Below are 24,127 nucleotides of genomic sequence, written 5' to 3' on the forward strand. Positions count from 1 at the left end.
AGTCTTGATATTCTTTTTGAATCTGCTTTACAGTTCAGTGCAAAACTATTCATTAGAAACTGGCATTCAAATTCCAAATAACTTCTTTATATTTCAATTAATAATAATATTCTCAAAATTAATATCTTTGAACTGTTTCTCAGTTCAGAGATCTAAACTTTTCAGAGTTCAGAGATCTAGTTTTCTTAACTTCTGACTTTGTCTAGAAAACAAATTTTGGCAATTCTTCTGTAGAATTTATATTGAACTAACTTAAAAAAAAAATGAGAATTATACTGTGTTTATTCTATGACTTCATCCATTCGCTAAATTTAGGGATAAAGTCCATTCACATTCATACCAGAACTCTATAGAGTTGATACTGTTTTTATAATTCTATATTAGTGTTTCTGATTCAATGACTGTTACTAGCAAAGTTTGTCAGTTATCACATTAAATACTTGCACACTACCATTATTAGGATCCGTGGTTTACAGGCTGCATTTAAAAAGTCAAAGTGTCTTAAAATCAATGACTTACCTCTGTAACAGATTACAATCAATTCCAAGTACAGAAAGTGGTGAGGGTAAAAGAATGAGGATGGTGAACTTCAGAAAATACAATTTCTGGTATGTCTCCTGAGACTTATGCTGCTCAGTAAAGGAAAGCAGGGGAAAGGGCAAACCCTACAGAAATTCACAAAGAGGAATTATTCCTAAGGGAAGCAAAGAAAAAGAAAGAAAAAAACAAACCCTCACAAAACCACAGACAAACAAAACAAACAAGAAACAAAACAAAAACTCACACAGAAGAGTGTTCTTAGCACACCTTTATGATCATACCATGCCTCCCCCCCATGGCCTGGAAATCAAAATCATAAAAGCAGGGAAACTATGATATCTACCTAGAGTAGATGAATTTCTAAGCATAAATGAACTGCATAAACACTGCAGGAATAAAACTAGAAAGTTACGCACATTTAAGTTAAAAAGGAAGAGGAAAAAAACATAAAATGATAGTAAGAAAACTGTTCTATATACATGAGAAGCGAGAAAAAAGTCAAGAGAAGTACAGATTATGTACAACAGAGCAGATAAGTGATGCAGAATCAACAGCCCTCCCTGCTCTCTTTACGAAGATAGCTCAGTAGAGCCATAACTACAACTAAAAAAATATATATTTTTATAAAGAACATGGGATTGTTGGCTTGAGCACAGAAAAAAAGAGGTTTGGTAATTTTTTATTTTTTTTTTTAATCAGACTGATGCAGCTCATGTATCACTGAGTCACCGAGGAACTAACTGAAGCAATGCGTGGACCACTATCAACTGCATCCACTACAAGGCTTGTGGTTCCCAAAGGTCAGAAGAGACAGACATAATGCTTCCCTTTACAGAAGGAGATTGGGATTGCGTCCGGTTGTGTCCCCGCTCCGGGTGGGAGCTGACCCCCAGCAGTTCTGCACCACCACAGGGGGGAAGGGAAACAAGCAAAAAAAAATAGGTGAAAATAGAAATCATACCCCCAGGCAGAGAAAAGTACATATATTAAAACTTATATTGTGATATACAAAGCACCAACATGGGCATTTAAAACCAATGTTAAATTAGTCTTATTTTCTGTCCTTCAGAGGATGAATGAACTCAAGAATAACTGGCAGGGTAGATGTGGCAAATCTAGAATAAATTTTCTTTTTCCCCCAAGTATTCCACTGAATGTTTTCACAAGCCAACTAAAAATGTAGACTAGATTAAAACAAAACAAAACAAAACAAAACAAAAACAAAAACAAAAAAAACACAAAACCAAACACAACCACCAGTGAGTGTGCAACTAACTGAAAAACAACCCCTAGGTTGTTTTCCATCACCAAAAAGTAATCCGAATCAAGATGATTCACCCAAGACCCCAAGACCTTAGTGACTTGGTTAATTGGAAAAAATTAATTAATTAGCTTTACAGAAGAAAACCTCTTCTAGTTCAGTTAGCAACTAAGCAACATTGTACTCCTGTTGTCAGCAGTAGAGGAGAAAAGAGAGTTCTGCTGAGTGATTGTTCCAGGTATTTGCTGATTAATCAGGAGTGACTGAGGATAGAAGGAATAAATGCAGAAAACACATAACTTTCTGGGGACAGCTGGAACCGGGACATAGCCAGAAAGACTTTCAAAAAAAACACAGTGTAAGAAGGTACCTTTATCTCCAACCAGTATCCACAGGAAAGTATACAGAAATCCACATATTTGAAAGAATATAATATTAAGCAGAAGTTGAAAGTTAGCACTGAAGACGGTTTCTGATCTTATCTCTACTCTGATTTGCTCAGCTTTAATGAAAGGGAATGTCACTTCAAGCAGACAAGCATTTTTCATTTTGTCTTGTGAGTACGTGTAAGTAAGTTTTGAAATGGTTAAGGTCAGAGACACACCTGGAACTAAATGCTACTCACTAAATGGTGAATGCTGCTCCATAGAAGAATCACCCAACACCAAATAAGAACACCAAACCTGAACAACTCTGCACAGGACCCCAGAAGAGCCACGGGCAGGGTGAGAAGGAACTTTTTGTGCAGTAATAAGGAAGCATTTGGCACAACTTGCCATCACCCTGTATTTGCAACTTAACACACAGAAAATGTGTATAAAACCACTGATTTGTGGCATCCAGGCAAGTTAGGAGCTATTGAGATATTCTAATGAAAACACCTTAAGATATTGAAACTAATATAAAACACAAAATTCAAGAAAATTCATAATATTCATTTCTTAGAGCAAGTATAAGCAACATCATATATAAACATGTAAACTACTTTATTCCAGTGAAAGGGCTATAAATGCCAGCATATGCTATCGATAAGAGAAAATGCAGAGTAATTAGTTAATCTGAAAAATGCATGAGTAGGAATTTGACTGCTAAATGATTAAAATGGTACATTTTAAAATCTTTATTAATATTTAATTATTGACACTATGAGAAAAGAGAAAATCTCTTGATGTTACTTCTCAGCTCTTTCTGATACTCAGTAACACATGTATTATTCATATGAATAGTTTGTGCATATACAGTCAATCACTAGTTAAATAAAAGAACCATTCTCGAATTCCCTAATCACCTCAATAGATCCTAACGCAATATTTTCCACATTTGGGAATCAGAGCGTTTTATTTAAGAAATCAGTCTGGCCATGATGAATACAGCGCAGCTCGAGCAGACATCAGTTCAAAGAATCAGATGTCAAAGTGCTCCCTCTAATGTCCCTTAATCATCACACCAATTAGTGGTTGAATAGTGATGTGATTAAAAAGACTGCTGCTATCCTATACCTATTCAGACTAGTAGAATTCTACATATGTTCTACCAATTAATGTTTGAATAGAGCAGCGATTAGAGAGACATCTGCCATTGTATACCCATTCAGAAAAGAGGTAAACTTGCATATTCATATGCAATGAAGACAAAAATAAATATTTGCAAAGGTAAACTATACGTTTAGACTATAAATATAATTGAGTTGATTTCCTTTAATGAGTGTTCTCTATTTTACAGTATTTGGGATTATTTTTTATTTATAAATATAGAATCTTTCATCAATACATGTCTAGAAATGGACAAATTATTCACTGAAAAGGCATTTACTCATTAAGGTTCCCGATTTCAGGCCTTCAGTATACTAGGTTTCATATCCGCTTGTTTGCAAATTGCACTATTTCTGCTACAATCCATCAGTTATTTGTGAAATGCTAACCTGATTATGCTCTAAGCATGATACACGATTAGGCACAAAAATCATGTGAACTTTTTCCACCTCACTGGAAGTCAATGCTTAGAGTAATACACTGATTATAGCTGAGAAAGATCATCTCGTATACAGATTTTTCTATGCAGGCTTGGACATTTGTACATCAAGAGGTACTTACATACCTTTTTTAAAATAATTTCTTTATACAGTTTATACACAGCAATGACAGCCACAGAAATACTATCAAAGTGAAAAGCAGTTTGAATTTTTAGGAAGATCTTATTACTACTTTGTTAATGGAGTACCCTTGTCCTCTGAATGTAAGAGCTCTTGCAATGAACTGCGGATCTCACGCTCCATCATTAGCACAAAGTAATCTGGTAGTTGAAATTTAATGTTGCACAGAAAAAGACGAGGTGAAGAATTTGTTTTTCTCTAATGGCTGGAAAGAATTACAGTACAATTAAAGTCTTTCTCAAAATGAGCCCTAGCCAAAAAGGAAAGAAAAACAACAACAACAACCCACCAGAACAAAACAGGTGAGCATCAAAAACATCAAAATTATTTTGTTCATGGAAGAGGAGCTCTTTTTGCACAATGCTGATCAGGCTTAGCACATGTAAGGACAAAGAACAATGCTACTACTGCCAGAAAATCAATACTATTACAGGCTATGGCAATTAGCTACAAACCAATTTAAACCCCATTTCCTTTTCACCTTTTTGTTGAATTGAAATACTTCCAGCATTTCCATCTGGAGCAAATGCTACAATTCTTTCTAAATGCAGAACTGAAGAAAGTCTGAATACACAGGTGGATCTATATCAAATTCTCATCTATCCTTAATAGCTAACTACAAGATTTCATTACCAAAAAGAAGGCTGGACTAAAATATCCCACTGAACTCCCCAGTGACAAGTCAATTTATAAAACTTGTGGAGGTGAATTTCATTTAATTTACAAACCTGCACATGTACAAGATAAAACTAAACTCATCCCATAATGCTTAGAAACCCTATTCATCAAGCAAGGAAAACAGTGTGCAGGGCGCAATGCAAATGCACACAATGTGCGCCCCCCTAGTTGGTGACCGAAATGTAAGCATAAAATACACACAGAAATGGAATTACAAAGAGTAGGAAGCCACAAATGAAAATATTAATCTGAAGTCTAAACAATCCTGAAATATTTAGGAAAGACCTGAAATCAAAGCAAATCCTCACAGCTTCACAGTTGATCCCACTGCTTTTGTTTTATCTGTAAATTGATTATCTAATGTGACCTAAATTTTGCACCCTCCTTTAATGCTCACTATTACAACAGCCACTTCAAAACTCTCCTACTTTTTTTTCTGGACAACAGAAATCTTTGTTCTCCCAGATAACTAGAGGCATCTGTTCATAGCCCTTTTCAGCATGACTCATAAGAAACAAGAGTGTTAATGCTTAAGTCTAACACCGTTACTGAGGGTGACACAGCAATAGTTTTCCTACTCTGATACAAATCTCTGAGTTAAAATTTCTGAAGGAAAGCTGACTCATCTTGCACCTACGGCTATAAATAATTTTTACAGCAACACTTGGTTGGTAACATAGTAAATAAACAATAGCACTCATTGAAAGCATAATTGAACCTTCCTTTAGGAGAATACTTTTCCAATGCTGAGGAAATATACTGCCGGTCTATTTCCACTCCAGAACTCATTAAATGGGTAACCCAAAGTGTCTCTGAGCAAGCTAGGAGTTAAAATTTCACTTGTGTAATTATTCTGAAGAAATATGTAAGTCTGCCATCTGGAAGTGTATTAGACATTACAAAGTCACTGTGTGCATGCCTCAGCAGATGCAGCTTTTGTTCAGAGTTTTGAGGGCTGTTAATTTAATTAGTTTTGTATTTTCATACTCCCACCTTCCTTTCAACAGTAGTTCTGCAAAGGCAGTATCAGAACTGCTTTAAAAGAATCCAAAGCTAAAAGCCAAATTCAGATTTTAAGGAAATAGAAACAAATAAAGTTCATATGGACTTCAAACGGAGCTTGATCTATTCATTAGCAGGCCTAAACATTTTCGCCAGTGGCTCTTTAGACCAAAACAGAAAACTGTGGTCAATTAATCCTTTTCTACATTAGCTTTCTTAATTTAAGGAGGCAAGGAAAGGATTCAACCATTTTATTTTTTTATTAAAACCACTCAACAAAAATGATCTGGAAAATGTAAAAGGTCTCTTATTTTTCACTGATGTCTTTTATGCAATGGGAGACCAGACAAATAGTTGATTTTTTCACTTTTCAGGGTTTTTTCTGCTATAGCAAGCTAATAGTAAGCTATGTGGTAAATCTTACGCAGTAAGAGTAAGCTACATATCTCCGAGTGAGGAAAAGTTTGTCAGTTTTAAAAACTAGGATCACTACCCATCTAAAAATAAAGACTCATCCCAAAAAATATCCCATCACAGTTCCTTCTAGCACTTTACATTTCTTCTAACAGCTTGCAAACCCAATTATGTGATGTTTCTACCAAATAATACATAATAATGTAGTATTAAAACTATCTGTGATGAAAGTAGTTCTGTCTGCCCATGCACACATTTGTTTGGTTTCTAAGTTCTCATCCTGTAAACTGTAGCCCACGAGCAGAATCCTGTCAGGGCAGGTTGCTAATAACTGCACAGATCTCCAAGCAGTATTGCAGAACTATAAAACCAAGTTGTTTATTAGATTGTAAGCCTATGCCAAAACCTCATCCTGCAACATTTGACAATGTTCAGAATTTCTTTCAACTGAAAATCCAGACAAGGCACACAAGCTGACAATGAATCCAAATCCATGGTGTTTGCACAGCCCAAGAAACTCAGACCTTGGGAATCCAAGAATATTTGAGACACCATGAGGTACCCACATGCAACTAACAGCAGGAACATGGGAAGAGAGACAACTAAAAAACTACGCACTTTCAAAATCAACAGCAAATATCAAACACTTTATGAGTAAACTGAATACAAACACCAAACAAGGCTGACACAGAGAACAGCTCAGGGATAACAGAGTGATTTAAAAGCCTAGGTGCTTTAGGAAATGTGTGTTAACACATCCATTAGTAAAATATTTCTGTGAATGTTACATTTTAACTAACCAGGCTAATTTATAGTGGAACAGCTAATTAGGTTATACACAGATACCCAGCTGCCCTGCTGAATGAACACCTGAGCTTCCTAACGAACAGCTTCTGAAAACAGAGGAGTTTACAGCCCGGTATTGATTTCAGGTAACCTGAAAACATGACAATGTAAACTGCAGCTGCCCAGGAGCTGCTTGCTAAGCAGCCCAACGTTCTCTGCAGCAGGAACAGACAGTTGTAGGCAATATCTGCATCAGACATCCCAAAATAATCATCCAAGTTCACAAACAAAAGGTTTTCACACGCATAAATTTCTAGTTCACATAACATTATCTAAGCCAATAAATACGAGAAAATAGGAATATCAGCTATAGCAAGAAAGAGATTCTTATCATCAATACTGTAAAACAGAAAACTGTACTAAGAGCATTGCTGAAATACTAAGTATATCCTGGGTTGGTCCTCCCAGCAAATATTTGTTGTTCATGCTGGATTTTGTGATTTTAAGAAACTGAGGAACTTTGTGGCATTTTTGGCTGGGTTTGTGTTTTGTTGGGTTTTGGATGACATATTTTTAATTACAAACAAAATCAACTTTCTACCTGAATTTTCCTTTTTAGTGGAAGAAGGCATTTTGACAACACTATGAAAAGACCCCAATATTCTTATGCCCACAAGGGAACTAGTACTCTACCAAAAAGGCTTCTGAATTTAGAGGATTATGTAAGACAACCTGTACGAAGACAGTAAAAACACTACAAACCTTCCAATCAGATGAGAGATCAAAGAGACAAAAGAAGGCAGATTGGATTAGTCAAATATCACATTGAGACTAGGAATTCAAATACCTAGGGAGAAAATGATGATATCTAATGGCAGAAATACAGAAGAGTATAGACTTACAGCAAGAAAAATATTCCAAAATAACTATTTCCTGAAAAATACAATGCACAGAAGAGTCACGTTTTAATCTAAGCTTTATGTATTTATACATAAAATAGGTACCTATGACAGGCTCCCCTACTTCTGTAGCAAAATAAAATTAGCTTTAAGTCTCAGAAAGGATAGTGAAGTGCTGCTCTGCCCAGTGTGACTCTTGGAAAAGAGAAAGAAAAAGAGGTGGTGGCAGAAGAGGCTACCCAGGGAAATCAAGGGGCTCAGCATGGCTCAGGATGTGATACTTGAGCGGGATCAGACTCCGTAAAAAAAGGCACAAAAGTTGCATCAAACACTTACTAAAATCGCCAAAAATGAAGAAAGTATGGAATGCAGTAGGTTCTGAAAAGCAAACAGCTCATCACAAAGTAACTTTGTATCTGCAGGAACAAACTAGAAGCCAAATGCCACCACTGAATAACACAAGAAACTCCTAATTTATTTCTCCCACAGCTGTGATTTCAGCCTCAATGACTGTTCCAGATGCGATGATAAACATGTTCCAGATGCAATGATAAATGTGCACTTACTGAACAGTTTTTGTCAGAATTCCTTTTCCATTGCTTCTTGACTTGTTTCTTTGCTGCAGTTGAATGAAGAGTTGCATGTGTTTGTTTTCGGGGATTTAAAGCCAGAATGTTCTGTAGAAAAACAACAAAAGACATTAAAATATATATTTAAATTTCTATAAAGATTCAAAGCCTCTTAAATCACACTTTACACACTTATTTACAGTGCTAGGTAAAACCAAATGCAATTATTCAACATTATAGCCCAACTCCATACTAATTTGTTTAGAATTGTATTGTCCACACCACTTAAATTATAAATATTTAAAGACATTCATAGGATTAGTACAAAACAGAATTATATTTAGCAGCTTTAATAATGGTTTCCATTCCCAGATATTTTTTATCTACAGCATATAGAAACACATAATTCTGCTTCATTGTGTCACTTCAACTAACACTTGTAGAATAAAACAAGCAAAAATATTTTTAAAGATCTGGGTTGTTTCTGAATGTTTCATCATTTCAGTATAAACTCCAACTCCACCGTCAAAATAATCTCCTAAGCCTAGAGAGCTGAAGAGCTAACTCATTTATCTTAAAATATTTTTATTTGCAAGGACACGAATCTCAGGAACATAGTCATGCTTTTAAGTCATAGTGGTGGTCTGACAACAGAGGCAGAATGAAGTTTGCAATGTCTTTCAATATCCCAGTGTAACTCAGCAAATTAAATCAAATTTTTGGAACCAAAACTCATTTTCAAATGAGGCAAGCAACAGATTTCTATAGCAAAAGTGACCTCGTTTATTTCAAGGGATTCGTGTGAAAGGCATCCAAGAGACAGATTCAGACTCAGGTGGGTGATGGAGAACAACAACACAGGCACGTTGTTGGTCCTAACTCCTGTTTGCAAGTGTGCCTTTAAAAAAGCCTTGGCTTTAGCACTACATGTCTCCACTGTGGTGAGTAGTGTGTGTTTATTCTGTTACTGTATTTCAAAGATGTGCGAGACTGGCTTACAGAAACACGATGAGTGTGATGGGGTTATGAATATTATACTGTGATTCCTCCTAATTTTAAAAATCTGCTTCAGAGGGTGATAATGACGAAACAGTCATCTCTTGTATTAAGATTTTATTGCACTGATTATGGGGACTTTTTATTTTAAATGTGAAGGAGTCACTTTCTATTCAACTATTTAACGCCTAACTCTGAACTGATTGGTAACACAATTTTCCCACAAATCAGAAACCTCACCTCTTTGAAAATTCTACCAGCAAACAACAACATAGCCAAACACAGTAACTCACAGCTTGCCTGAAGCACAGAGGTAGAAAGTGAGGTAAAACATTCAAAAAAGACTATTTAGCAGCCTACTTGCTGTTGACTTCCAGAAAGAGTTACAGGGTGTTATTGGATGTGCCCCTGCAATCCCAGCAGCAAAGACTCTGCTCCAGTTCAGAGTGTTCCCCAGATGAGTACCTCAGGCAAGATGTGGCAACCAAATGCATTCAGTGGTGATTTATGCCAATTTATTTTGCCTTTAATTAAAACGGAGCAGGGACATACACATAAGGGATATCTCAGTGGATACTTGAATTTCTCAGGATGATCAAACTCAACTGTCAGAGCATTCTCTTACTGTTGAGTGCCCAAATTACCCAAGCTGGGCAGTAGGTTCTGAATCACATAAAAACTTCAGCAAAATTTTGTCTACTCTCTTTTGTAATTGCTTAATGCTTGGCCATGAATATTATAATTATTTTAGCAAACTGAAATGAATTGCAAATTTCTAGCAATAAACTGTAACAGATGTACTCCACTGGGTACAGCACCAGTTGGTTTAAAACATGGAACAAATGGTGGGGCAAGCCAAGGACGGAAGAATCCCCATATGTTTGCTCCTGTTGGAATTCTGCAGCAGGAGCATGGCTCCAAGCGCAACAGTTGTAGAAATCCAAAAGGACTACGTAGCACAACATGTCCCAGAATTAAATCTGAAATAAAACTGGCACAGAAAATACTAAATCACATATACAATGTAAAAATTGCTTTTATTTCCACTACATAAATAATATAATACCTGCCTAAATCTTGGATTGCTGACCAAAGTGGCTGCTCTAGCTAGAGGTCCCCTGGTGTTTAAGAACAACTCAAAAGTTAACTGATTAAATGGGAAAATAATGTAAATGCTCTTGTGTCATTTGAACTGTCAAAAGTTAAATTACTGAGGGTGGTTTTTTTTCTATTCATTTCAGTTCCCTGGTTGGCTTTTCACAGCTTATGGCTAGTCAGACACTTAGTAAATTTAACAAATAAATTCAGAAGGGTCAGTCACTAAGTTTAAAATTACTGAGAAGAAAGTTCTAGAGTATGTATTGCAGATAACAATGAATACATGCAACTAAACAAAAATAAACCACTTGGATATGCAAGAAAGGAAACCTGAGGCCTCAAATCTCTCAAACACAGTGGTCATCTGAGCAGAGAAAGAGTTCATGGGTGAGGAGAATTATTTGGGCACCTGCAATCTTGCTTTTCTGAGTGCCATGCTTATTCTGCTACATAAATTCTCCTTGCCAGATGAGCTGTTGTTTGATCTCTCCAGATGTTGAAAGGGCAAGACTCTAGTGCCCCAATAGAGGATGTGGGTGTATAATGCATCCCTTTTCAAAGTACTATAAACTTTGAATTCCACATTAGGGTGCTATTTGTACAGTTATGCAGAACTTACAAAATAGATCTTTACAGTTTTACGTAACTGGGTCCATTTATTTCATTAATAGTAGATATAAATCCATTATCATTAATGGCTGCAAATCAGAATATAAGGATACTTTATTTCAGTAGAAATTCATTGTGGTACTCTGTTGATGAAGAAAGAGATGGGGCTATGAGTAAGGACACTGAGTGAATTGAACCCATGCTGACTTTGATTCGTGGCACAGAAGCACAACATGCACATTTGAATTAAACCTGCAGCTCCTCACAGTGTAGATGATTATGGGCACCACCAAAGTATTATACTTTCCTTCACTATTTCCATAGATTAATTTGAAGACTTCACTTTGGGAAAAAAGCCAAAGAGCCCACCTCTGTGGAATGGAACTCAAATATACTTTGCAGATGGCTCCCTCAAATATAATTACCTTAAGGAATTCCTTTAATAATTATCCATGACAATGACTTCTTTCAGATCTTTTAAAAAACAACAATTATTATAAACTACAAAATACAGAAGAATGGCTCAATTTCAGAATATATCCTGTTCTAGAAAGGAACATATTTGTTATGTCTAATAGATATTGATTTAGGTTGCAAGGATCCTAAAACGCAATAAACCACTCATATGTAATGTACACTGAGAGTGACTAGCATGTATAAGTCATAGCTACAGTTTTTAAATTTTGAGAATTTAGTGATAGATGGTTATGTTGATCTGTGCCAACAGCAACATAGCTTCTGAGATTAAATTTACCATAAGCTATTCATTAGATATTTATTCCTTAGCTTGTACTTTAAATGGCATGATTAAGAAGTCCACGCAAAAATACTAGCTCTAATTTTCACTATTATCTATTAATGAAAAGGCTGTAAAAGTTTTAAAACAGCATGTTATATCACAGTGAGTCATTTATCAGGAATTTGAATTAATATTACTCCAAGCAAGTGATTTCAAAGCGGTCATCCAGGCTAGGATACACTCTCCAGCTGGGAGTCCTGTCTCTGGTACAGCACTTTCAGGTAAATCAAGACAGGTTTGGCACATGCTCTGCAGTGATGCAACATAAATTTCTAAAGCCATTTCATTTTGCTTTTAATTTCATTAAAAGTGTCACACACTTCTTATTCTCATCTCATAAAGGCACTCTTTTCTTGAAATTTCAATTAAATGTGATTCTTAATTAAGTGCATATTCAGCAAAATAAAATATAAAGTTATGGAAGCACTATGCTCATTGGGAATTCTCCAAAGCCAGTGGGGACTGGGGGCCAGGAAGAGAGGGGATGTTATTAAGAAAAGAAGTATGATTTAGAGAACACAGATGGGACTGCAGTAACTTTAAGACAGTCATCAACAAGTCCTGTGAGTCTAGCAGCATCTTTGTAAATTACACAACATTAATTCAAAATTTGAAAGCCTTTCTTTAAAGCATTATGGTGTGCAATCTCTGGTTTTTCTGGTTTTTCTTTTTTCTCCCCAAAAGTAACAACCTTAGCAAAGCCTCCTGGTTATGTGGACTTTATCTCTCATTCAAAACAATAAATTTGGAAAAATTCCATAGGTAAAGATCACTCTTCTTCTGGAGAGCTGCCTACTGAAACCCATGAGTTGTACCAGGAGTATTTAGTGCTTAGTAATCCTTTTATTTGTTACTGCTCATTCAAAGCCAGAATAAGGATTGAAAAATCTATCTTCAGGCTCTGTCACTGTGTAAAATTCTTAAAAAGATAAAGTAAATATTTGCTCATTTCATGGATTCTGTGGACTTCCTGTAGCTTGTTGGGAAAGTTTCCTGTGAAGAGCCCCAAAATACCTCTTCAAGTTCACCATAGATCAATATGCATACTGTCACAGTGAAGCTGCAGAAAATGCTACAGTTCACATGCAGACTGCAACCGGGCATAAAACAAGGTCCCATGCATCAGTCCCCTTGTTTTAGCATACAGCTCATTTCCCTAGCCCAGCCCCTGCAATACCCAGGCTTATCCTGATTTAATCCCGTTGCTTCACAGAGCCTCCTCAGCCGAACACTTCTGTATGCATCAATTAAAATTCGGGACTAGGCCAGGCATGCTAGGGAATGCATGTGGAGAGCAATTTAACCCACCCCATTCCATTAATCTACCCAATTTCCTTAAAAAGAGTTGTAATCTCCCTCACAGCAAGTAACATTAAATGTATTGCAAGATACATATGTTCACCAAGTGAACATAATGAGAACATATTTATTTTTTCTGAGTAATGAGCATACTAAACAATTAATTTCAAAGCTATGCAAGTGTTAATTCAGTGGTAGAATACCTGGGGCTTCTCCACTAATATTTGCTAGTATATCTAAACGTGAAACTAATTGTATAATAGCTATTCAGTCAAAGGCTAAAGAACTCAAACGTATTTGTTTTCATGAGATTAGATGACCCACAATAAGAAACTTTGCTGAAAAATCACATCAGTGTAGAAGAAGATGACTAAGGCATGAACTCTTAATGATATCTAATTTGAATTGCCAAATTCACATTTTACTTCTCACATCTGCTCTACTTCTTGGAAAGCTGCATGAAGCACTGACAGTCAGATGCAGGACTTTCCACACCACGTGAAGCCCTCATTATACATGGAAGTTTCATTCCCAAATCAGAAAGGGCAACTTCTAGTCATAGGAGAGTTTGTTACACTAGAACATAAACACAAGATTTCAAAAAGCAAGTATCTGTGCTGTCATGTCTTCCCAAAGCTAGATCTATGTTATTTTCCATTATTGAAAGAATACAGAATACAACGTTGTAAATCTCTCCCATATGCTCACTTATGACAGAATATCCCACAAATTAATACTTGTGTCAAATGTGTATTTCCATCCTGAAGATCAGAACTGATGAGAACCTATACAAACAATTTATGTAACCTGGCTGATAATGTATCTTAGGAATTTATGAATTCATGCAAAAATTTCAAAAATGTGAAAACACCATGCTTTCACAGTAGTTCAGGCCTGGCTTAATTATGAAGCAACAAAGGCCAGAGAAAGCTTGATGAAATGTGAAATGAGTACAAATGTCAGCGGAAGAATGTAGTCAGCCTTAAGAAAATCCAAGGGAAACCCCCAAGAAATTATTTCTGTAAATTACCAGGTATGTTTTCTGTTACTGACACAAACGGATGCACACGTGAGCAGTCACAAGCACATGTGAGCATATTCTATTCCAACATATCACGGTGTGACACGGCGTAACCCTCGCATCTCCTTCTGTAACAATAAACTTCGCAGGTGGCCCTCTGTCTGTGCCTGAGAACTAGCCCTTTATACTACTATGATAGCTACAAACCCGTCCCCAAGATCCAGTGAGTTGGAAGATGGGGCTCCACTGCTTTGAAGAGACAACCAGCCTATGAACCAGAGGCAGCACTGCAGCCTCCTGTGAGACAGGGACGGAGAAGCAGATCTGCTCAAGGGACTTAGGCCTGACCCTGAACCCCGCTGCGCACATGGGCACAGGGAATTCAAACCCAGCTGGAAAAACACTTGACTTTCAATCGCAAGACAAATTTCTTCTTCGAGCCAAACAAGCTCATAGTTTCAAAACAGAGCAAGAACGAAGGCCAGTGGATGACCTAGCGATAAGCAATTCTACCTGTGCACGGCCATGTGCCTTTGACATAGCATTTAAGTACTATATCTTCATCTTTACATGCCCAGATAGATTTAGATTTCCCCATTAGACAAACTGCTGATAGCTGAACAAACACCTTTCTGGTTTCTTACACTCCTTGCATAGGCTTTAATATTTAGAGAAAGACAATTTGCACTGTGACACCCTAATAGGATACCAGTATCCTAAAGGTGTAGTCCTAGATTCCTTACTAGGTACTTAGATGGTGGGATTTTCAATTTTACCACTACAGAACTTCTTGGTCCTCAGATTTTCCTGCAATATGTAAATACTATGTCTTAAAAAATGAGCAGTTTTCTAAATTACTCCCACAAAAGTCGGGAAAGTCTTAGTCATGAATATGTCTATGTTAACAAAAGTGTGTTATACTTCTGGCACTTTCTGTTACATAAACAAAGTTAATGCATTACACATTAACAAAGTAGAAAACTTACACAACCCAAGCCCAGTTTACATAATCATGCTGTTACCTTAACTGTCAGATTCAGAGCTTGATTTCTCTAACTCAGCAATGCACTTATGCTAGGTATTACTGGAAATTCTAAAAGGTTTATTAAAATGAAACCCAAAAAGATGTTACTTGTTTCCCACAGATACCAACCACTCTATGAGAAGGGCTCTGGGTGGTAAATTATGCTCCTGGAAACTCCACATGCTACCTCCTTGACACAACTAATCTCTGCAGAAGCACCTTGATCCCCGCAGGGAAAACCAAACCAAATACTCACCCTCTGGGCTTTACTGAAGTATCCAAGTAGTACTGGTATCAGTGAATTATTCATGCATTTAACACAAGCATATAGATATATCTACCTACCTATCTATATATATACACATATATCATACAGCCTAAAACAGGCTCAAACTTCAGCACAACACAGGATCAGTTCTGCAGCTCCTCCAGGGACACCCTACTCTGTGATAAGATCATACTTTTGCACTATAAACAATATACCACATCCAAAAATATTAGCCTTTACACAGCAAATTCAGAGAAGACATAGCTGAGCACAGCTCTGGTCAATTTACTCAGCATTGAATTCACTATATGTATTCATTTGGCTGAATAAAACATTACATAATTTACAGGCTTTAAAAGTAGAAAGTTTTAAAATTTTGTACAGCTATCCTTGTACACATACAGTTACAATTTTAGTAATTTTTCTCCCTAACTGGACAGTCTTTAATCATCCAACTAATTGGCAAAGTGCAAAAAAGACCAGAGCAACTCACGTCACAGCCTTGATTCGTAGCTTCATGACTGCTGTTATTTTAGAAGTACATACATAGTCTCCAGTCTGCCATATCCACTACATGCAAAGTCACCTTTTTTCATTTTCCTAACAAAAACATCTTCCCCTTTTACAAATCAAAACTTAAAGCATCAGAAAAATATTAGGTTTGCATCACAGGTCTATCAGAACTTTTTGGTTTGCTCAGTATAAAATTGATCTAGGTCTCAAATGCTTGCACATCAAATTGCTCTTTTACATGAGGAATACAAATGTTATTTGGTAACTGCTCACTCACACAGTCATCTATTGAAAGGGTCATAGCAAAAACGATCCTTATCATATACATACATTTTACATCTTGCTTCTATTTTTCTAAAAGACAAACAGATCACAAGAAAAAGCAAGCTCAGTTGCCTTTGAAAATAAACTTCATCAGAACCAAAAAAAAGGCCATTGTATTCCCATAAAGAACCTCTGATCTGGACCTTTAATTATGAGTATTTGCTTAAGCAAAATCCAAACTTGCATTAGAGACACGTCTGCTAATGGCACATGAATGTTCTAATAACTTTTGATCAGAGGAAAGAAATTAGCAAAGTTAATACTGCTTAAGTTTAATCATTGGCAAAATCAGCAGAAGTAATTTTAGCTGAGCAAAGCAATGTTCTGAAAACTTTGTTAAAAGGTGATTTTCAAAGTCCAATAAATGAACTTTAAATGCAAGGATGAGAGTAACAATATACATCCAAAAGATCTAGTACATTCAGTGCTTGAAACAAATGTGAACATTTGTACTTGTTCCAAGAACATGCCAACTATCTATCAGTACTGACTTTCTAAATCTGTTGCGACATGAAGAAGTAACAAGGAAATCTACCTTTTTGCAACTACAGCACAAAATTCTACAAAAATTTCAGTAGCAGCTGTTTAAAACAATGGTAAAATGCAAAATTGACAATGGGACTACAGACTTTCTACTAACTTTATGTATACACCAGAGCATCCTAATCAGAAAGGAAAAAAGAAAAAAAAATCAGCATGTAGAAATAAAATGGAAATATAAAGGATTTGTTAATTTTATCCTATAAACAGTAAGTATATGTAAAGTCATATTATAAAACATTATTAAATGTCTGATAATTTAAAAATAAAACCCAATCCCATATCTAATTTTCAAGAAACCAAATTTGACAGCCCATGCAAGTAAGGCAAGAGGAAGCTGTTGCCAGTTTCTCCTTTTTAAGATGCCATTGTCTTCTTTTGCAGAAGCATACAGTGATTTTGCCACCTTTAAGCAAAGTGACACTTTGTAAGTGTAGAGGGGCTCACATGTTATAGATGAGAGTGGAACATGTATTGGTAATAGGAAATATAGAAAATTCCTTGGAGTGCTTCACTCTTACAATTTTGATTTTCAAATCTTATTGACATTAAATACTAATGAATGTGTGGGGTGGAGGCAGAGGTGATACTCTTAAAATAAAATAATGAGATAAGGCTGCCCAATCTAGAAACATGCCAGCAAGCATTTGGATTCTGATCTATTACACTTTGTCCCATGCTCATAGAGAAGACTTACTTTTAAATACTTATTAAAGAATGTTGCATGTAGGGGCATCATTTTCTAATTCCATTGCTTATTATGCAAAATTACATTTCTGCTGTGAGACCTCTGAACAGGGAAGAAATATTTTTATCATTTGTAAGGTTTCCTAAAATTACAGTGAGGTATTTTTCCTATAAACATACTATAATGATTCTAAGACTGTGGATTTCAAGCTGCATCAAAATCAAAGTATTGGACTTTTGGGGAAAATAAAAAAAACCCATCTTGCTGGCAGATCCAAGTTCTCTTTCCTAGAACAGAAGCTACAAGACCACAAAGCCATCATTCAATTAAGATGGAAGTGTTAAAAACCATTTGTCTCAGAGCAGCATCCCTTTGTTTGCTGTTTGTAATGAGCAGGAGCACATATTGCAGAGTAACAGGAAAAGCTGTTAACACCAGTTAACATTTTTAGAAATGATATAAAGGAAAGGTACCCAGGTTACTCTTCTGTAAGTACCATCTTCCTGCACTTCTGTGCCTGACAGCCTCAGAAATGTGGATTTAGTCTTTACCGCATGGAATCATAGAATGGTTTGGGCTCAAAGGGACCCTGATGCTCATCCAGTTCCACTCCCCCTGCCATGGGCAGGGGCACCTTCCACTACACCAGATTCAAACCCATTCAACCTGGCCTCAAACAGAGCCAGAGCTGAGGCACCCACAACTTTTCTGGCCAATCTGTTCCAGTGCCCACCACAGAGACTGAAATATTATAGTTCATGACTTTAACATTTTCATGAAAGACTTTTGCTTATTCTAGCAGAACTGTATTGCAAAAGCCACCGATAAGACTATCGCAACTCTGAATGGGGCTCTGAGAGACCCTGGACCATTCCCTAATGAAGATAAGATAAACAACTCAGGGATGAGGACATTCACAAAGTACAAGCCTAAAACCTTCAGGGTGGAGAAGCCCCAGGGCTACCAGCTGCCAGGCTTGAACTGACCCTTGCACCAAAGGGTGAGGGGGGAGAGGCTTCGAGTCTGTGTTGGAAAGCCTCTGGTCAGAGGCAGTGAGCGTGCCCATCCTCTGATGTGCAGAGAGCCCTCCACCCAGGGGAAAGATCATCCACAGCAGAGGGCACCCCCTCAAAGACCCCCCAGATCCTGCACCAGAGCATTGCAGCATGATGAAACACACCTTCAGTGTTGCAAGGGACAGTGTCAAACTGGCCCCGTGCAAGGGACGCACGTGGGCCTTCATTCCCACCTGGCCCACAGCTATAATAATCCACAGGACTCTATACACTTCGGTGTGTGGCAGCGTGGCACTGTGTGTGGCAGCCACGGCAGAGGACTCTCACCACTAAGAACACCAGAAGCAGGGGAGCAACAAGACGTCCTCGGGACCCTCGGATGGGCGATATGCTTCCACCTAACCCTCGTCACTCTCTCCTTGTCTCCCCAAGCCCCACGTACACTTCTTTTCTTTCTCTTTGCCTCTTTTACTAATAAGTAAAATATATCAATTTTTTGACACCAACATCAAATCTCGTTTAGTTTTAATCTCATTTTTGGGTATACCTTGAACCTTCTAAGTTCTTTCCAGTTTATACACAAAGACTTAGCTTTCTTTGCTTTTCTGTGTTTAAATCGGATCCTAACACCCTCACAGTATACAATTTCTTCCTAATGTCTCATCTAAACCCACTCTTTCAGTTTCAAGCCAATCCACCTTGGCCGACCACAACACGTCCTTGCAAAAGTAAGTCCCTCTCCAGCTTTCTTGTCGGCCCTCTTTAGGCACCAGATGGCTGCTCTAAGGTCTCTCCTGAGCCTTCTCTTCTGAACAAGCCCAACTCTCTCAGCCTGTCTTCAAACGAGAGGTATTCCAGCCCTCTGATCATTTTTCTGGTGCTCCTCTGGACTCACCCTATAAAGTCCACATCTTTATGCTGAGGACCTCAGAGCAGGGTGCAGTATTCTAGGTGGGAGTCTCACAAAGGCAGAGTAGAGTGGAAGAAACACCTCCTTCGACCTGCTAGACACACTTCTTTTGATGCAGTTCAGGATATGGGCAAGTCATCTTGCCAAGTCATGTTGAGCTCTTTCCACTCGACTTCAGGTCAGCTCTTCTTTTAGCTACTGTTTGCTCCCTATCCTGAGTGAGGGCACACATCTACAGACAGGGAAGCTTTGTAAGTAGGGCAGGTGACTAACTCCACGACTGGAAGTTGCACACCCAATTAAGCTTCTTACAGCACCTGAGGAGGGGATTGAGAGCTGCGAGCATGCCAGTGTGACAAAACACCAAAGAGACAGGAGGTACACAACCACAAAAGTTGTTCTCTCTCACACGTCAACTGGCAGCCTCTAGGACAACGGTTTGCAGCCTGAAACCCTGCCTAAGTTCAAACACTTACCTCTACTCAAATATATGACTTCTCTGCTTCCATTTGAAAAAGGAGAAAACTGGGGAAGAGTCGCAAATAATTACAAGAACAGACACTTTCAGAAAATAGTCTAATCATAACTGCAGTCATTCCTGGAACAAGAAGACCTCCATCCCCATGTTCCTGCCTTGCCCTGCAATGGATGGAAGGCAAACCTGGATGAGAAGTGGGACTGGTTCACTGTTCAGCTAAGATTATAAAAGCAAACCAGAGAACAAACATGACAAGAATGCTGCTCCAACACTAAAAGAGTTTTAGCCCAACTCTCAAGACTTCTTATGTATTTTTCACTAAGGACTCACTGATTAAGTGCATAAAGAACATTATACTGTGAGTTAACAACGGTCTAACTTTGCTTTTGTGCTAAATACTTCTTGGGGTTCCTAAATCAATTCATCTTATCTCCTCACCTAGTGCCATGATGTAGCAGCATGCAAGCTATTCTGCTTTACTTAAGAAGCGGTTCTTATTCTACAGTCTTCCAGGAACTCGTTCTTAGTATACCCTATCCTAAGAGTACTGACCCTTCAGCACAGTATTGGATACTGCTGACTACTGATACTTTCCTCAGACTACAGACACTTTGAGAAGAGAATATTTTCTTTTTTTTTTTTCTGTTCTGTATTCATTTTATTTCTGCATTTCATCACAAATATTCTAGAACAGCTTCTGTTGTGGTTATCTTCTTTGCATTTTTTTCCCTCCCAACTCTTTTGTCACTTACTCACTTCCATCTGTTTTGAAAAGCTATGTTCATGCTTACTAAAATCTTTCAAATTTTGCATTCTCAATTGGAAGTGAAAAAAGGGCAAAACAAACACAACTTTAAAATGGAAGCAGAATAGATCTGGGAACCACTTCTAATCTCCTATCTTATGTTCCTGTAGCATACACACATATCCACATGCAAGCATGTACATGAATCTGCACAAGGCTACTTTGTCCCTCTGATTCTTAAGTCTGTTGAAATTAACAGAGAGGTTCATCTTAGCACTGATGAACAGATTTGTTAAGGCTAAAATTAGATCTCGCATCCATCTGTAATTATATTCCGAAATGTTACACTACACGTGATCTTTTGAGCACAGATGCTCACACCAATTACTGATAACAATCCATGAGAGTTAGTATACAGACCTAACTAGACACACCAAGGACAGCAGGCTCTAATTTCATCAATAGAAAACCAAGGAAAATCTGGTAGTCCTTCCCATTTCTGCCCTGAGCAGTAACTCAGCAGTATTCTTCAATACTGATTTAATTTAGAATTAAGAGTTTTCCTTAATATGATGGCTACACTCGATCTCACAAACCTAATTTTTAACCTTAAAATGTGACATAATATGAAACTGCTGACACAAATAATTGACTGCTTTATTATAAATAGAATACTTGAAGTTATTTTTAAAATGCCTCATAAATCCACATTAAGTCTACTTTATTGATTTCAGAAAAGTTCATTTTATTTTCATAGTCACAGTCCGTGATCTATACACTTAAGAAAAAACACTTTTTTTTCAGTTTTAACTGTCATTGAAATATCCTTCATTTCAAAGATATCAAGAAATTATCACTATTCACTTTCAATACAAAGCCTCTTACATTTCAGCTGTCATTTTCAAAAAATCATACTGAAAATAGTGTTTCTAAGCAGAGTTCAGTTGCACTGTAATAAGTAATAATTTCATCAATTAGCAGTATTCAGCATCCACTGAGAGTTCTCTCACTATTATTTTATTCATAGAGTCCTTTGTGGAAGTAGCATACTAAAAAGATCCATTTATCCTTCAAGGTTTTTCATAAATGTGTCATACATCTTAGAAAACAATTGGTTATTATTCTCGCTCAATCTAAATAACTATAATAACTTCCAGGTGTAAAACCTCTCTTTATACTTCCAATCTTCTTTACTCCCATTATGGGTCTACATTTTTAATAACTTATTCTAACACTTCTACTTACCTTCACAAATGAATTCTGGAATTTTGCATGGATGCTAGACATGCCTGGATGTAAGGGTAGCCAATTTATTGTTAAGAGCAGAATAGAGTTGGGTTTCATAGAACACCCTTCACAATCAGTGAAAACCTAAGCATTTTATAATGAGCAAGATGCTAGTATAGATGCAAGCAGCACAACAGCTGGACAGGAAAATGCTGTGATTATCAAACTCAGCAATCGCTTGCTTTCAGTGTGTATTTTATTTCTCCTACCCCGTAGATCCCTCCACATATTTATTAGCACTTTTTTCCTCTCTCGGAAGCTCCACCTGCCTTCTGATCTTTCATCACAAGAGTGCAAAAGGCTCTCCTTCAGAGCACAATATTCTCATTCCTTAAGCGACTGACAGAGATGCAACTGGGCAGCACAAGGACCTCTCTCAAGGCTGGGCAGATAGCCCTGCCCAGAGTGCACAGCACAACAAAACATCCCTATCTAAGGAGACATACATCTTCTACACAGCACCCTGCTTCATTCTCCCCACATTGGCCAAATACTTTGTTGACTGAGAAAAACACAGCCAGGACAGTTCATTCCAATGGATGTTCCAAGTTAAATAAGGCCTCTCAGAACACAGTTAACAAAATCACACCAAAAACCATGGCAAACATGCAGCAATATATTAACAAATAAACTAGGTACCACAACAACCTCTCTGCAAATGGCACAGGGTCTAATCGCCACGATAAATATAAACCTAATGCCATTAAGTGTGCGACTAATACCTGAAAGAAGAGTGTCCTTAGGAAGTACACATTAACTAACATCAGACTTTGAATTTTTCCACCTTCCACAGCCTTAAAGTGCTGTGCACAGGTACTTCTATTTAAAAAAAAAAAAAAAAAACCACACACACCCCAACAAGACTTGTAAATCAGACAGGTTGGCTGCCTGGACATTTTGCTCCTTAATTACATATATAATTGTTTTTGAACTTGAAATTAAAATGTCAGAATGCACCATGATTGCCTTTAACTGATGACTAGCATCCCATCTAAATGGAAATATTTAGATTCATCACCTAGATACCTTTTTAATTTGCTTTCAAATAGAGTCACAGGCAAGCATGTCTGCCTTCTCCCATTTGCACTGTTGATGTCAAGTTGAACTGGAAAGGCCAACCATTTCAATGAACTAAAATAAACGTAATTTTAAGGTCAAGTCACTTGTAACACTTCAGGCAGCAAATGTCATACTGAAAATAAAATTGAACCTTGGCTTGAGCAGAGATGAAAGGTTTGGCATTTCAAGGACTTCATTGTGTTTATCACTTTAAATCTACAAATTAAATACCAACATAACATACATCAATATTTATTAAACTCAGAATGCTTTCTGAAACCATATCTTAAATATTGGAAGCATTATTAAAAACAAAATACTTTTATAGGTGAGCCTATTCTTAATTCAAATGGTGAAGTCTCTGCAAGACCTAAAACCACTTAAAATTCCACATTGGCTTAGGGAGGAACCTATGACCATGGTAAGAACTCAGACCACAGCATACGAGAACAAGGATGTTGAAAAAGTAGATTATTTAATTTGTGATTTATGATTTGGATAATATTAAGAAAAACACTCCTTTACATATCTTAATATAAACACTCCTCAAGCTTACATGCTTTGTCATTTCCCCCTCACTGTGTCTTCTAATTTTTGTTGTCACTGTTGTTTTTTTCAACTCCTACTTGAATCTTACGTTCTTTGCCACATGCAATAGCAAAAAAAATACTGGGGTATTTATTATAGTTGTAAGAGTTTATGAACAGAAAAAAAAGCAATTTAAAGTTTAAACTATAGACCCATTCTGAATCACCTGTTATTTTATAAAGAAATACAGCTGGCCAATTGAAAAGCAAAATGTTCTTCTTTCTAAAAAGCATTATTATGAGAAGAAAAGAGGAGAATTAAGTTCAATTCTCCCACTTATTTCTTTAGCTGCTTTCTTCCCCAATCACAATTTGACCTGGATATACATGACTTTTTTTAAAATTTGTATTTTGAATCATGGCATTGCAGATTGCATTATGGGACTGCACAAAGACCAAGAGGACAAAATGCCCCCCCAAGATCTGTGTAGCCAATCTCTGTTGGCACATTTCACAAACTGATGCTCTGCACATGTAGAGATGCCAGAGATTTATGCTGTGCTGATTTGCAAGAATTCTGCCTTTAGTATAAAAATGACAGCAAATGAAAATGAAAAGACTTTGA

The 24,127-nt window shown here is 37.1% G+C and overlaps 1 protein-coding gene across 5 annotated transcripts in view; it reads right to left on the reverse strand.

Moving 5' to 3' along the window:
* The window catches only part of DPYD (dihydropyrimidine dehydrogenase), a 350,974-nt gene that overhangs the window by 308,363 nt on the left and 18,484 nt on the right, over positions 1-24,127 (reverse strand). For all 5 annotated transcript variants that reach the window (XM_040073309.1, XM_040073306.2, XM_040073312.2 and 2 more), the window contains exon 2: positions 8,299-8,409. Coding sequence is in view for 4 of the 5 variants with exons in the window: in XM_040073306.2 (XP_039929240.1) it covers positions 8,299-8,409 (111 nt within the window). In the remaining variant the exon portion in view is untranslated. The remainder of the gene's footprint in view (positions 1-8,298; positions 8,410-24,127) is intronic.

Source organism: Hirundo rustica, chromosome 9 (assembly GCF_015227805.2).
Source record: "Hirundo rustica isolate bHirRus1 chromosome 9, bHirRus1.pri.v3, whole genome shotgun sequence".
NCBI lineage: Eukaryota > Metazoa > Chordata > Aves > Passeriformes > Hirundinidae > Hirundo > Hirundo rustica.